We start from the raw sequence: 17,232 nt of genomic DNA, 5'->3' as shown, positions 1-17,232 counted from the left end.
AGTGTTCCTTTTGTTCAGTGAGATGCGAGAGTTTTACGAAGGTGCTGGACGAGATCAGCCTGCTTATCGTCAAATCAATATTTAGCAACAGTAACAAAATTGCTACGGCTGTGCCTAACACTGATATATTTTTTTTATTGAAGTTTGGTGAATTATAGACCGTTTAGAACCCAAGTCGAGGGTAAAATCTTTGTCTTTTTATGTCCCCAGAACTTCTTCGTGCATTCGATGATGTCCTGCCTCTGTTTATTTGACATGATCCTTTGAGGTAGTGAATTTCGTCGTTGGACAGGATATTTTGCAGTATTGATTAGGAGTCTGGAACTTTCCGTAGTCTGTATGGTAACTTCTAGAGACCTTTCTTATCTCCTCCAACCATCTTGTGGTGTCTTTTAATTTGTAAATGAAATAAAAGCCTTTTTCGCTATCGTATTTTCATTCATTCTCTAAATATGATCGCAAGACTTTAATCTCCTTTTCCATAAAAACACGGGAGAACTGCCGGATATCAGTAACGTTCTGCCACGATATTTCGGCGCAGAGTCTTCTGGTCATCTTCAGGTGAATGCCACTGTAGTAGTACTGGCGAGTACGCGCTGAGCTCCGCTATTTGAAGCCTTCTGAGGTGACATTGCGCATGCGCTGCTCAGCGTGCGCGTTCATTACGGCCCTGATCTCCGTCTTCTTATTGTACACTCCTGGAAATGGAAAAAAGAACACATTGACACCGGTGTGTCAGACCCACCATACTTGCTCCGGACACTGCGAGAGGGCTGTACAAGCAATGATCACACGCACGGCACAGCGGACACACCAGGAACCGCGGTGTTGGCCGTCGAATGGCGCTAGCTGCGCAGCATCTGTGCACCGCCGCCATCAGTGCCAGCCAGTTTGCCGTGGCATACGGAGCTCCATCGCAGTCTTTAACACTGGTAGCAAGCCGCGACAGCGTGGACGTGAACCGTATGTGCAGTTGACGGACTTTGAGCGAGGGCGTATAGTGGGCATGCGGGAGGCCGGGTGGACGTACCGCCGAATTGCTCAACACGTGGGGCGTGAGGTCTCCACAGTACATCGATGTTGTCGCCAGTGGTCGGCGGAAGGTGCACGTGCCCGTCGTCCTGGGACCGGACCGCAGCGACGCGCGGATGCACGCCAAGACCGTAGGATCCTACGCAGTGCCGTAGGGGACCGCACCGCCACTTCCCAGCAAATTAGGGACACTGTTGCTCCTGGGGTATCGGCGAGGACCATTCGCAACCGTCTCCATGAAGCTCGGCTACGGTCCCGCACACCGTTAGGCCGTCTTCCGCTCACGCCCCAACATCGTGCAGCCCGCCTCCAGTGGTGTCGCGACAGGCGTGAATGGAGGGACGAATGGAGACGTGTAGTCTTCAGCGATGAGAGTCGCTTCTGCCTTGGTGCCAATGATGGTCGTCTGCGTGATTGGCGCCGTGCAGGTGAGCGCCACAATCAGGACTGCATACGACCGAGGCACACAGGGCCAACACCCGGCATCATGGTGTGGGGAGCGATCTCCTACACTGGCCGTACACCACTGGTGATCGTCGAGGGGACACTGAATAGTGCACGGTAGATCCAAACCGTCATCGAACCCATCGTTCTACCATTCCTAGACCGGCAAGGGAACTTGCTGTTCCAACAGGACAATGCACGTCCGCATGTATCCCGTGCCACCCAACGTGCTCTAGAAGGTGTAAGTCCACTACCCTGGCCAGCAAGATCTCCGGATCTGTCCCCCATTGAGCATGTTTGGGACTGGATGAAGCGTCGTCTCACGCGGTCTGCACGTCCAGCACGAACGCTGGTCCAACTGAGGCGCCAGGTGGAAATGGCATGGCAAGCCGTTCCACAGGACTACATCCAGCATCTCTACGATCGTCTCCATGGGAGAATAGCAGCCTGCATTGCTGCGAAAGGTGGATATACACTGTACTAGTGCCGACATTGTGCATGCTCTGTTACCTGTGTCTATGTGCCTGTGGTTCTGTCAGTGTGATCATGTGATGTATCTGACCCCAGGAATGTGTCAATAAAATTTCCCCTTCCTGGGACAATGAATTCACGGTGTTCTTATTTCAATTTCCAGGAGTGTATGTGTGAATGTTTCAATGTTTCTGTATTCATCTTATCGTCTTCGTCCGGTTGTTATCCTTGTTCTTGCGTGTTCCTAAAAGATTTCTCTCTGTTCATATCCGGCATTCAGATTCGTAAAGTTCTTACAGTATAATTGATGTAGCGTAGCTTTTAATTTTTGCCTGGAATGATACTGATCTTTTATGATACCAGTTTTGGGTGAATGTACGCAAACTCCATTTTCTTTAATCTTCCTTTACCTTTTGTCTTACCGACCCATTCGATTGTGTCCATTCTCACAAATACTGAAACATATCAGCTACTTTGATGTTTCCGTGTTGTGTTTGTACTTATTTTTCTATGCTGTGTCTATGTTCAATGTACTCCGTTTTCTGATACGATATTAGTTACCAGGTATAATCTGCAATTTTGTGAAGTGTTTCCCTCATTATCTTTGCATCTGTTTTCTCCTTTGAAACATCGTCAGCAAAAGAGAGATATTTAATCTCAAAACTTTCTCTGACATGTCCTAGATGGACTCCTTCCATGTTTTTCTCTTGCCGTTCTTAATCCCACTCCCTGATACCTTGTCTAAGACCAGACTGAAGTCAATCTGTGAGAAACCATCGTCTTGCCGGACTCCTGTGTTAATTCTACAAATTTCACTACCGAAGTTGTGTCTGTGTGTGTCTGTCTGTCTGAGTAACTGTTTGGGCCGCCCATGTGGCCGAGCGGTTCTAGGCGCTTCAGTCCGGAAACACGCTGCTGCTACGTTCGCAGGTTTGAATCCTGCCTCGGGCATGGATGTGTGTGCGGCCCTTAGGTTAGTTAGGTTTACGTAGTTTGAAGTCTAGGAGACTGATGACCTCAGATGTTAAGTCCCATAGTGCTTACAAGGGAACCTCCCAATCGCACCCCCTTCAGATTTAGATATCAGTTGGCACAGTGGATAGGCCTTGAAAAACTGAACACAGATCAATCGAGAAAAAGTTGTGTGGAACTATGAAAAAAGTAAGCAAAATATACAAACTGAGTAGTCCATGCACAAGATAGGCAACATCAAGGATAATCTGTACTCAGGAGCGCCGTGGTCCCGTGGTTAGCTTGAGCAGCTGCGGGATGAGAGGTCCTTGGTTCAAGTCTTCACCCCAGTGAAAAGTGTACTTTCTTTATTTTCGCAAAGTTATCATCTGTCCGTTCGTTCATTGACGTCTCTGTTGACTGTAATAAGTTTAGTTTCTGTGTTTTGCGACCGCACCACAAATCCGCGCGATTAATGGACGAAAGGACGTTCCTCTCAAATGGGAACCGAAAACATTAGATCGCAAGGTCATAGGTCAACCGATTCCTCCACAGGAAAACACGTCTGATATAATCTATACGACGCTGGTGACAGCATGTGCGTCACATGACAGAAATATGTTGTCGACCCACCTAACTTGTACACTTGGTGAATGGGTAAAAAGATTCTTCTACCTTGCCCGATTTAGGTTTTCTTGTGGATGTGATAATCACTCTCCAAAAAGTGATGAAAACATAAGAGTGTCACATAAACTGCAACAAATGAATGCATCAGTTTCACAGTCGCGCAGTTTTCCCTGTGCTCTGTCAAAACATATGTTTTTAACGTTTTCAAATTTTTCAGTGTGTAGACCGTCACATCCTGCATATGTCCAAGCAAATCTGAACATGTCCTGGAATTTTGGAGACGGACGGACGGACAGGTAATAACTGTCTGAAAACAAAAAATTAAACTCTTCACTCGAGAGAAGACTGGAACCAAGGACCTCTCATTTCGCAGCTACTCACGCTAACCGCAGGACCACGGCGCTCCTCAGCTCTCACTATCCTTGATGTTGCCCATCTTGGTCATAGACAACTCAGATGGTATATTTTGCTATTTTTTTCATAGTTCCACACAACTTCTTCCTGTTTTCTCGATTGATCTGTGTTCAGTTTTCAAGGTGTATCCACTGTGCCAACTTATAACTAAATCTGGGACGGGAGGGGGGGGGGGGGGGAGGTGCGATGGGGAGGTTCCTTTGTTAGAGCCATTTTTTAATTGTCTGGTGGTATTGCCGATATCATCTTCTTCCATTGTTAGGAACATTGTCTGTGCCCCCAACAATTATGCCTTGACCTGGAGTGGGGCTCATCATTCAAAGATCCAGACTACAAATGCAGTACAGTCCAATTCTAATAGCTGGTCGCTTGGTAATAGGATAGAGGCACCCAATTCGTCAGCAACGTGGGAGCTGAGGTGAAGATAGTCAGCGGTTTCTGGGGCGAATGAAGATGTTGTTCTCAAGGGCAAAAAAAAGGCGGACGTGTCATTTTCACCGACAGTGACACCTCAACGTTAGTAAAACTGGAGCGGACATACCTCAGTACGGCGGATCTAGCGGAACAGGCAACCCACCAAGCAGAAAAAATTCACGTCGTGCTTGACTTGTAACAAGCGGCAACGTAGTCAGCGACTCTCTACATGCTGACGACGGCTGCAAAAATGAGCAGCGTCTGTTACCAAAGTGGTCGGCTATGAAAGACGTCTGTTGCCCTGTTGGGAGGCCTGTTAAGAACCATCTAGCTGATCTAAGAAAAATGTAACATCCTACGGAGGGGCTAACACACCTTACTAACTTACTTTCAACGAAGAAATTATGTGAAACACTGAACGGAAAAATACACCATTAGGTAAATAATACATAATCACTAGAAACGGGCCATCAGGTTTTGCAGAGCCTATAACATCATGCAAGGAAGAGTCTGGGCTTACTGGAACTTCTCATTTACAGTGTAAGATAAAACATTGTTATAATATATGATGCGTTTCGTTTTCCAAAAATGATTCAAATGGCTCTACGCACTATGGGATTTAACATCTGAGGTCATCAGTACCCTAGACTTAGAACTACTTAAACCTAACTAGCCTAAAGACATCACACACATCCATGCCCGAGGCAGGATTCGATCCTGCGGCCGTAGCCGCCACGTGGTTCCAGACAGTTTCGTTTTCCACAACTGCTTTCTGCTTACCAGTTTTTAAGGCAAGGTGCTAGTTCTTCCAGAAAGCGAATTGTTTATGTCAATAGTATATTATCTACAGGTATTCTTTGTTACAAACTACTAATCCCTCAGCATACAATAAGAGAATACTACTCACATTGTCTAATAGTCGTAGTTATATTCCATATTCACGGGTCAGTCATTCCACTGGTTTGACATTTTTCATCCCTTCCTAACTTTCGTTACCCTCTTCGTTTGCGAACTTGTAAAATCCACCATCCTTTGTAGTATGCTTCGCATTATTTTCATCTGCAAGTGGCACTACAAATCTTCGCTTCGATTGCTCACTAGAATTCCCAGTTTGCTTCTCATGGGTATATAAAAACTAGTCAGCGAACCTTAACACTTGTAACTGCTTGGGTCTTACTCTCAACCACTGAAATTTTCAAATAGACAACACGAACACCTTTCGTCACGTATCTGTGAACTACCATTGTTCGCGAGCGCAAGGAAATGAAAAATCTTCCTGGAGCACTCTCAACACTCTAAGCTGTCTTGCATTCTGAACTTTACTTCGTGAATTACGGCAATTAACTGTTCTTTGTCGACTGTAGAAGTTTTTTCAAGTGGATTAATACACCTTAGATTATGTAAAATGTAGGTAAGAGAAAAGAGGTTTACGTTGATCGAAAGTTTATAAATTCTGCCGATACTTACCAGCAACAAGCAACAGAGCAGCCTTCATTGTACTCGACAAGAGCTATAACTGCTCTCTGCGTTATATTTTCATTTATATATGTTTAAGCACCCGATGGCATCATCGATTGTTATCGTAAGTTCCCTTCTGATTTTCCGTTCCATGAACTGTGGTTGCAGCAACTAGCAGCACATTGACTTTCCTTGTACTTGAAAGGGTCTGTTATCGTTCGCTGTGTCAAAATTATCACCACTACATTAACAGGGGTCAGAAACACTGATGAACATACTGGTCGTGTTTTTGCTCTTTTTCCTTTCTTTTGACCTACGTATCGCTGTAGTAGAGACGAGCAAACGAAAAGGCACGTGTCCACGGAAATCAACTGCCACGGCTCAGCAACACAATTGAGTTGATATTTCATACACGTGTTAGGGGCAGCACTCGCCATGTCCGCAGTGAGAAGAGAAATTTTTGCTAAAGTGAGTTTCTGGAAATTGCTAATAATGCTGTTTAGTATTAATAAAACTCAATTCTGAATTTTTTATTGTTTGTAGACGCAAGGTTCTGTTTTGTGCTGCAGTTATAATTGTTTCGCGTTCTACACGTTTAAGTCGTGTATAATATAGACATATATCGCACTGGACTAAATTTGGGATCGTTCTATCGTTCGTTTAAAAATAATTCTGCTTGTAAAGGGTAACAAACCCACGCCTACTGTAGACACTAGCCGTCATATGAAAGACCAGCCGAGCATCATTTGTTAGGATTGAGTCCAGGTACACAATGCAAAACGGAAATTGCTGATATCTTCTGTAACTCTAGAGAAAGAGCAGGTAACGACGCTTAGGAGAGACATCCGGTATAACGTATGAAATACTGCGTCGGTCGTGCGCCATAATAAGTAATAATTTAACAGAAGAGCGTGTTGTGAGTTGGAAAATAAGAAAACCTTAACCTGACGGAGCAAATTTTGTAATTCAGAAAAAGACTGTAGCACATAAAAAGTGGATAAGAAATAAGGAAGTATTTTAAACACAAAATATCCAGCTGGCTAGAAGAGTAATTGTGTAATTTTTTTTTCGAATTACAATCCTGTCCGCTATCAATTACATAGAGCGGAAGCCACACAAGGAACGGCTTTCAGATATAGTGCCGATGATTCACATCTAACAGCTTGCTCGCTAGAGGTATACGCACGTAACACGACCAATTTTTATTTGGTTTGGTTTTTAGTATAAATGGCGTTTCAGTTATATATGAAGTAAATTCTTTCACGAGGAAGTAAATTATGTCTTTAGAAAAAGAAACTAAAATAATTTTTAATGGCCTTTAATCTTGTGGCCCATACAGAGCTAAGTCCATGATCATTTTCAGTTGCGCTGCACTTCCCCAAAGGCGAACCAACCATATAACTAGGGAAGAAATATTAAGAACAATCCACATCACTTCACAGCGTTCGGATCTTGCAAGCAGTAGTAATCTCCGTTATCACTGTATGGTTTCACGTATCCTCCTACTATTTACTTTCCTACCGCTTCTTTGGAATTCTTATATACTAGTATCCTTTTATCGGTTGTCTGAGAACGATATTTGGAGATATTTTCTCCATAAGTAAGTTAATTTATTTTCAGTGACTTCAAAAAGAAGACAAAAGTAATCATATTAAAAATTGACTAAATATAACCGTTTGTTTACATTCTGACTGTTATGTGGAAGTATCCATGGCACAGACAACATTTTGTTTACTGGTACTGACGACAAATCATCATAACGAATAACTCGACCGTTCTCTCCTCTCTTCTCCCTCTGCGGGCCCGGGGGTTAGAATAGGCCCGAGGTACTCGTGCCTGTCGTAAGAGGCGACTAATAGGAGTCCCACACTTTTCGACGCTATGAGTTCAGGTCCCATTCTATGGTTTGAGCTGCCACTTTCAAAATTCTACAGAAGTGCGGGCCGCATGGGGAAGGACGCCTTATGTGGTGCACAAGTTATCTATAGTGCCCTTAGATTCGATCTCCTGTATCTCTTGTCGTAGCTTAGCATCTCCACTTGCGTTTTAACTGTTTGGGCGAGGACAGTTTCCCGGGTATGTCATCTTCTTCTGTAGTCTCCTGTCCTCTTTGCCCCCATGATAATATTGGATTTCTCTGCGAGCAGTATCCAGCACGGTAGCCAGTCCGTTGTGGTGGGGCCCTCATGTACCCATTTGGTGGTAGTCCCCTGACAGCACAGGTATCGCACTGCTGATGCCTGAGCTCTAAACTCCCAATGTACGCCAAGGAGTAGATGCCTGTCTTCCTGGGGCATCAGGACTCCAGGCAACGTTCATCATGCCGATTGCCCTTTGCTGTGGCTGGGTGGCGCGCGTAGGGAGACCCACTAATCGGAGTGGGTGGCATCAGGGTAGATGACCTGCAATGAAACGGACTAAGTCCTCTCTTGCTGGTGACCGTACGGCACCAGCAATCTGTAAGAAGGGCAAGATCGAATACAATGCTGACAGTTATGACCCTAAATCGTTTCCCTCCCACACTACACCAGGGTAGGAACGTAGGGTTACAGAACGGAGAGAGCCATATTCACCTCGATTTTTAGTCTGTAGCAGAACTGATGGGGACTTCTTTCTTTATACTGTAACAATACCTCCACTACCAGTTAATTACTTGAAAAATTATCACGTCGCGCACTCAAAGTATGATATTTTTATTGCGCAACTGAAAGGTCTTTAATGTGGCAGGTATTGCTACATCAATTGATTAAGAGTGACTGAAGAAAATTAACAATAATATAACTTATCTTGAATTTGCAATCCAACGACTATCTCGCTCTGGCTTTGGCTCGTAATTAAAAATGTTGTCTAGGTAGCATGACTGTCGCTGTTGGTGCGAAAGGCACTCGGATGTTAATTACGCCGACTTGGAGAACTTACGAAGACAATCTTTCAGGATTAATTAGATGATTTATGTCTTTCATTGCAATGTGCTTCATACTTTTTTAAGCAATGGTCACTTGAAAATAATTCTTGACACTCACTTTTTCACAAAAATTCACATTTATTCAACTTTTTATACTTTCGCATGTTCAAAACATTTCTTCATCATACAATTTCGCAGCTGTTACTGCTCTTAATAAAACTCACAACATTTTTCATTGTCCACAACTCAGACTCATCTTTTCATTCCCAACAATAAGGCCAGACAGTCCATATTCAACAAAAAAAACTTGACTACTCTGTACGCTTCCGCCCCAACAGTCACAAACCAGCATCAAAGATAACAATAAGTGCAAAGACATTCACACTAGATATTATATCGAGTTCAACAACTCAAAATATCGACGTACATACATATAAAAATGAAACAAAATTTGAATGGAGCACATGACGACCTTTTTGGTAGTGACCACCTCGCCATCTTCCTGTCACTGCCCTGGCGTTTTGCCCATGGACGCCTGCCCAGATGGACTTTAAACTAGGCAGACTGGGAAGCTTTCACCTCTGCTGTCACTGTTGAATTTCCGTCACATGGTAACATCGATGTGGTGGTTGAACAGATAACTACGACGATCGTTTCTGAGGCAGAAAACGCGATCCCTCGTTCCTTAGGGTGCCCGTGGCGAGAGACAGTCGCTTGCTGGTCGCCGGAAGTCGCAGAGGAAATTAAGGAGCGTCAGCGAGCTCTTCAGCGGCATAAGCGGCACCCGTCCCTGGAGCACCTGATAGCCTTTAAACGGCTCTGTGCCCGCGTTCGCCAGCTTATCAAACGAAGTGCACCACTGTGGCGTTCAACTAGCGTCGGGAGTTTGAAGGACGAGTCCGGTGACCAGCGTACTGTCGGAGGCTGGAGTCCCTCCACTGCAGGTCAGGCGTGCACAACTGCTCACCAGCTACGTTGCACACGTTCGTAGTTCTCCGTCGCATCCAAATTACCGTCTACTTTTCCCACCAACGGCGGTTCATGTCCAGCATCGGTGGCCCAGGTCAGGGCACACAATTGCAGTTCGCGTCCTATCCCTTCTATCTGAACTGGAGTCCTTGCCTTTACCACCCATACTCAAGGCCCATTTGCGTACTCCTCCATGGTGTATAGCCACTCCGTGGCTTCGCCTGGACCTTTCACGTGGCCCAAAGGATTCAGTTCACCCTGCGGCTCTCTGCTGCCACATCATCTCGATTCTTGACATGTGCTGAGGTCTTGAACTGGTTTACACCGACGCCTCGGTGGCTGATGGTCACGTCGGCTTTGCGTATGTCTATGGAGGACATACTGAACAGCATTCCTTGCCCGATGGCTGCAGTGATCTCACTTCACAGCAGGTGGCTATATCTCGTGCTCTTGAGCACATCTGTTCACGCGCTGGGGAGTCGTTCCTTCTTTGTACTGACTCCTTGAGCAGCCTACGAGCTATCGACCAGTGCTACACTCGCCATCCTTTGGTAGCGACCATCCAGGAATCCATGTATGCCCTGGAACGGTCCGGTGGTTCAATGGTGTTTGTGTGGACCCCCGGACTCGTCGGAATCCCAGGCAATGAACTTGCTGACAGGCTGACCAAACAGGCTACACGGAAACCGCCTATGGAGACTGGAATTCCAATAACTGACCTACGTTCGTATTTACGCCGCCAGGTTTTTCGGCTTTGGGAGACGGAATGGTATAGGCTCAGTATGCACAACAAACTGCATGCCACTAAGGAGACTACGAATGTATGGCAGTTCTCCATGCGGGCCTCTCGCAGGGACTCTGTGGTTCTCTGCCGGCTCCGCATTTGCCACGCTTCGGTGACCCACGGCTACCTCCTGCATCGCGAAGACCCGCCTCAGTGTCGATATGGCACCTGGTTGACAGTGGCCCATATTCTGGTGCACTGTCCCACTTTGACTGCCCTGCGACGAGATCTTCAGTTTCCAGACTCGCTGTCGCTAATTTTATCTGATGACGCATCATCGGCTGATTTAGTTTTATGTTTTATCCGTGAGGGTGGGTTTTATCATTTGATCTAAGTTTTAGCCCTTGTTCTTTGCCCCTCTGCGTCCTCCATCGCAGTGCTTTTAGGGTAGAGGTTTTAATGTGTTGCAGAGTGACTTAAATTTCACGAGGTTGTTTAAGCAATATGACTTTAGCAGTTCTTATTCTTTTATTTGTTATAAGACGTTTCAAGTTCACCTGTGCTTTGGAAGATGGACAGACGAAGTTAAGTATGCTAAAAAAGTGTTTTATATTGACATGATTTATGTTGTTCAGTTTGTTTACAGTATCTTATTACTAATAATCACTAATTACTTTCTTCTCGGTGTGCAAGATGTTGATATCGGAAATAGACTTAGGCGTGTGACCTGTTATCAGAAGATAGTCGGCAAAAGACAAATTTTGGGAGCTACTGCAATTTTTTTCCTAAAACCTGTTCCTTATATCTAGTTGCAAAGGCACGTCCTGTTTGTCCATTGTAGCAAAGAGAGCGAGTACCGCAGAAAATCTTTGACTCCAGAACTTTCTAAAGGGGAACAAATCGATTTTAAATTATGAATGAATTTTTTATGTTTTCGAGTTATTAACTATAGAAAAGGCAACGTTGCAATTGCATTTATTACGCAGAAGACGTTGGACCTGATAGGAGATGGGGCCCAAGAAAGCAATACGAAAATATTTTTTTGGGTAGGATTTAATGATAGAGGTGCCGAGGGTAGTAACTCTTTTAACAGTTTCCTTTCTGAGGATGTCATCTACTATGCCAGGTTTATACTATTTATAAACTGCTATCGTTTGGAGTAAATTGATTTCGTCGCATAACTTTTCTTTCGAAAGTGGTATGGAAGTATCTTGGCGAATAGTAGTGAAAGAATGCGTTTTTATGAGACTGTGGATAGAAAGAAGACGCAGGGAGAGATCTGATCACTATATGGTTGTTTACGAAAGATATTGAACTAGATTTTATTTTCTTCTATTGCAATCGTCAAGTCCAGGAAGTTTAACGGGGGGCCTCGTTTTCTAGTTCTTTGGTGAAAGATATTTTCTCACGAAGTACATTGAGGAGATTATAAATATGGTGAATGCCATCAGCAGCGCCCTTGTAGATGACTAAAATATCCTCGTCGTATCTTAGATATGAGAGAATGCCTAGTGATGTAGCTGAAAAACAGTTAAAAACCTTTTCTTCCAGAGGTTTGCGAAAATATAGGCAAGAATACCACCTAAAGGATTTCCCATAGCATGACCGTCGGATTGTTGGTACATTTGTTCATTAAATTCAAAATAATTGTACTTGACGACGACTGTGATGAGATCCATGAAATCAGTGATTTGTTTGTCTGACAAATATTTTTTGAAATGGCGTAAATTGTTTTCTAGGATTGTAAGCGTTTCTGTACAGGGACATTGGTACAAAGATTTTTGATGTGTAATGAAAACGGGTTGGTGTCAGAACTGTGTCTAAATCTTTCATTTTATTGACTAAGGCATGAGTATTGGGAATGCAATAATTGATCTTGAAAACTAATGATTTTTTCAGAGTTTCATGTAGAAATCTGGCCAAATCATGGTATGCGCTATTCGTACTATTAGATAACGGGCGTATCAGATGGTTAGGTTTATGAATTTTAAGTTTAGACTGAAGTTTTTGGGACTGAGGGTTCATATTAATAAGCAATTTCTTCTGAAAAGGTTTGATTATAAATTTGGCGTTATTGATAGCTGACCTGACTTATTTTTCTAATTCAGGAGTAGGTTCCTCATGGAGTTCCGAAATATTATTATCGCTAGAAAAAGCTAAGGTATTCGAAATCTATTCAGAATTTTAAGCAATAACTAAAGCAATCTTTGCCAGACTTAGCTATAAGAGCATCTGCTACTTTAAGTAAGTTATTAATGGAATTAACCAATTTTCTATCTTTATGCGTGACGTTATGAAGAAAGGCTGCGTTTTTGGTAAGAATGTTAGTTAGCTACATCATGTGCAAATCTAGTTTAACACGCATTATCTTTTTTTTACAATTAAGACCAATTTTTAGATCGCCAAGCATTTTTTCAGTCGCCTTTTTGTCGGACAAGTTGGGCATGACATTGTACTTCAGCCCTTTTACCACTAAGACAGTTTAGTTCTCTGTAGAAGAACTGTTTGTTTTATTTAGAATTCTTTTATAACGAGACATGACTGTTTTCTTCTAAATGTGATTAGTGCACATTTTTCACCAGGAAACAGACTAAAAAGCTTACTGAGTTTCTCTTCGTGTTTACGCATTATGCCTTCTTTACAAATTTCCAAATGTGCATTAAACTGTATCCAGAAATCGACACTGTTGAAGTTATAATTAATACGAAAAATATTTGTTAGTATTAAATACAGGTAATAAGCTTCTTCATTAAGAAGATCGTTTATAGTATATAGCATTTAAACATTATCAGAAATGAGATTTATAGTGATAGATCTGAAGCACTTGGGATCTTTCTTACAAGTAGCAAAATTAACAAAGGCATTCGCGTAATTAGGGACTAGTCCGCTTTTTTCACATTGCTTATTAAACTGAATGGCCATACTTTTACTTAGTAGTTTCTTCTTTAGATCTTTGTATTTAGAAGCAGACTAGGATGCCTGGGCTGGCAAAAATCGTAATGTTTTGAACATGGCTGCTTGGTTCAGTGACCGTTTAAAATTAAAATTGAAACAAATGAGCCGTCGATCACAATTTTTTAGTCTTACTAACCAGGTTTCAACACTTCTAAGAGTGCCTTCGTCAGAATTTAAGCATTTAATGTGGTGTATAACATAATAACAATTTTTGGGAAAATAAAATTTTTATATGAAAATGTGTAAGTACTGACTAACATATGATAGAGACAGTACTTACATGTCTCGTAAAAAATAAATAACAGGCCACAAGGGCTTTAGCCACAAAATATTTAAAATACTTGTACAGCCACAGGCTGCAACGGACTCAGGCGCTTGCGTTAACAAGTACGGCAGGTGAACATGACATTGCAGCGAGAGCGCCATCTAGTAGCCGCAGGTACAACTTGGCTACTTAACGTTCAAATGCAGACAGGCCAAAATTATAATGAATATTGTTCAGTACATAATGCAAAAGGCAATATTTTGTTCAACTGTGACACGTAAAGTAACATTTTGTATACACAGATCATAGATATACAGTTTGCAGCATAAAAACGTCATTATAGAAAATACAGAATGGGCTGGATGACACAGCCTGTAGAAAACTATATAACATGAAATACAGCAATAAACCTTCTAATACATGAAAACATATGAGATGACGTTTACGAAAAAAAAAAAACATTTCAGTGAACTGCACGAGGAGAAACGAAATTAAATCTCAAGTAACGACTTCATACTGTTAAAGAAATTTTTGTTACGCAACGGCAGCTGCTCTTTGAGAATGTGGCTATCATTATGAGAAATATGTTAAAAATCTCCAATTCTCCAAGTATATCTAATCTACGCCCTTTCCTCACGGTGTGCAAGATGTTGATATCAGAAATAGCTCTAGGCGTGTGACCAGTAATCAGAAGATTGTCAGCAAAAGACGAAATTTTGGGGCCAATGCCATTTTTTGAAGTAAGGTGTTCTTTATATCTGGTAGTAAAGGCATGTCCTGTTTGTCCTATGTAGTAAGAAGAGCAGGTATCGCAGTAAATTATGAATTCCTTTTCAAGTTATTCTTATATAATTTATATTTATATAATTTATAGCCCCCCATTAACCATGGACCGTGCCGTTGGAGGGGAGGCTTGCGTGCCTCAGCGACGCAGATAGGTGTACCAGAAGTGCAACCACAACGTAGCGGTATCTCTTGAGAGGCCAGAGAAACGTGTGGTTCCTGAAGAGGGGCAGCAGCCTTTTCAGTAGTTGCAAGGGCAACAGTCGGGATGATTGACAGATCTGGCCTTGTAACACTAACGAAAATGGCCTTGCTGTTCTGGTACTGCGAACGGCTGAAAGCAAGGGGAAACTACAGCCATAATTTTTCCCGTGTGCATGCAGCTTTACTGTATGGTTAAATGATGATGGCGTCCTCTCGGATAAAATATTACTGAGATAAGCCGGCCGGAGTGGCCGAGCGCTTGTAGGTGTTACAGTCGGGAGCCACGCGACCGATACGGTCGCAGTTTCCAATCCAGCCTCGGGCGTGGATGTGTGTGATGTCCTTAGGTTAGTTTCGTTTAAGTAGTTCTAAGTTCTAGGGGACTGATGGCCTCAGAAGTTAAGTGCCATAGTGCTCAGAGCCATTTGAACCATTACGGAGGTAAAATAGTTCCCCATTGGAATCTCTCGGCGTGGACTACTCAGGAGGACGTAGTATTCAGGGGAAAGAAAACTGCCGTTCTACGGATCGGAGTGTGGAATAACCGATCTCTTAATCGGGAAGGTAGGTTAGTAATTTTAAAAAGGGAAATGGATAGGTTAAAGTCTGATGAAGTCGAAATTAGGGAAGTTCGCTAACAGGAAGAACAAGAGTTCTGGTCAGGTGAATATTGGGATATAAATACGAAATTAAATAGAAGTAATGCAAGAGTAGATTTAATAATGAATAAAAAATTAGGAGTACGGGTAAGCTACTACAAACGGCATAGTGAACGCATTACTGTGGCCAAGATAAACACGAAGCCCACGCCTACCACAGTAGTACTAGTTTATATGAAAACTAGCTCTGCAGATGACGAAGAGATTGATGGAATGTGTGATGAGATAAAAGAATTTCTTCAGATAGAGAAGGGAGGCGAAAATTTAATAGTCATGTGTGACTGTAATTCCGTAGTAGGGAAAGGAAGAGAAGGAAACGTAGTAGGTGAATATGGAGTGGGTGTGAGAAATGAAAGAGGAAGCCGCCGGGTAGAATTTTGCACAGAGCGTAACTTAATCATAGTTAACACTTGGTTCACGAACCATGAAAGAAGTTTGTATACATGGAAAAGGTCTGGAGATGCTGGAAGGTTCCAAATAGATTATATAATGGTATAAGACAGAGATTTAGGAACCAGGTTTTAAATTGTAAGACATTTCCAGGTGAACTCTGACCACAATCTACTGGTTCTGTAGATTGAAGAAACTGCAAGAAGGTGAATTACAGGAGATGGGACCTGGATAAACTGAAAGACATAGAGATTGTAGAGAGTTTCAGGGAGAGCATTAGGGAACGATTGACAGGAATGGGGGAAAGAATTACAGTAGAAGAAGAATAGGTGGCTTTGCGGGATGAAATAGTGAAGGCAGCAGCGGATCAAGTAGGTAAAAAGACGAGGGCTAGTAGATATCCTTGGGTAACAGAAGACATATTTAATTTCACCGACGAAAGGTGAAAATGTAAAAATGCAGTAAATGAAGCAGAAAAAAGGAATACTAACGTCTCAAAAATGAGATCGACAGGAAGTGCAAAATGGCTAAGCAGGGATGGCTAGAGAACAAAATTTAAAGATGTAGAGGCGCATATCACTAGGGGTATGACAGATACTGCCCACAGGAATATTAAAGAGACCTTTGGAGAAAAGAGAAGCACTTGTATGAATATATAGAGCTCAGATGGAAACCCAGTTCTAAGCAAAGAATGGAAAGCAAAAAGTTGGATAGAGTATATAGAGGGTCTATACAAGGGCAATATACTTGAGGACAAAATTATGGAAATGAAAGAGGATGTAGATGAAGATGAAATGGGAGATACGATACTGCGTGAAGAGTTTGACAGAGCACTGAAAGACCTGAGTCGAAACAAGGCCCCGGGAGTAGGCAACATTCCATTGGAACTACTGACAGCCTTGGGAGATCCAGTCCTGACAAAACTCTACCATATGGTGAGCAAGATGTATGAGACAGACGAAATTCCCTCAGACTTTAAGAAGAATATAATAATTCCAATCCCAAAGAAAGCAGGTGTTGACAGATGAGAAAGGAACGGAACTATCAGTTTAATTATTCACGGCTGCAAAATACTAACGCGAATGCTTTACAGACGAATGGAAAAACTGGTAGAAGCCGACCTTGGGGAAGATCAGTTTGGATTCCGTAGAAATGTTGGAACACTGACCCTACTACTTATCTTAGAAGACATATTAAGTAAAGGTAAATCTTGCCAACGACCCCCAGCCACCCGCCGACCCTCGGCCGTGACGTCACGGCCGCCGCTGCCAAAGGCACAAAGTAGCACTATGTGGCGGCCGTAACGTCACGGCCGAGGGTCGGCGGGTGGCTGGGGGTCGTTGGCAAGTAATCAGTCGGTGGGAAAGCGGCTGACCTTGAATTGTTTTGCGATGCTAATAAGATGTGAATCGGGCATATAAGGAGTAGCGTTGTATCGGTTGAGTACGTTTCAGTCTGTACCTGATGAACAAGTGCTACTACAGTCATAGGTCTGAACAGTGAAACAGTGCGTAAAATCGTGGCTTTTAAAGAAGAAAGGTATTTATAGTATTATTTTAATAAATTT

The 17,232-nt window shown here is 42.9% G+C and overlaps 1 protein-coding gene across 1 annotated transcript in view; it reads right to left on the bottom strand.

The window, feature by feature from the left end:
* The window catches only part of LOC124595006, a 28,270-nt gene extending 22,305 nt beyond the window's left edge, over positions 1-5,965 (bottom strand). The window contains exon 1 of the mRNA XM_047133554.1: positions 5,821-5,965. Within this exon, the coding sequence (XP_046989510.1) occupies positions 5,821-5,848 (28 nt within the window). The 5' untranslated portion in view covers positions 5,849-5,965. The remainder of the gene's footprint in view (positions 1-5,820) is intronic.
* Positions 5,966-17,232: the final 11,267 nt, after the last annotated feature.

The sequence above is a fragment of the Schistocerca americana genome, chromosome 2, assembly GCF_021461395.2.
Source record: "Schistocerca americana isolate TAMUIC-IGC-003095 chromosome 2, iqSchAmer2.1, whole genome shotgun sequence".
Taxonomy (NCBI): domain Eukaryota; kingdom Metazoa; phylum Arthropoda; class Insecta; order Orthoptera; family Acrididae; genus Schistocerca; species Schistocerca americana.
The sequence above is the reverse complement of the archived record's forward strand: the minus strand, read 5'-3'. Positions and strand labels throughout refer to the sequence as shown.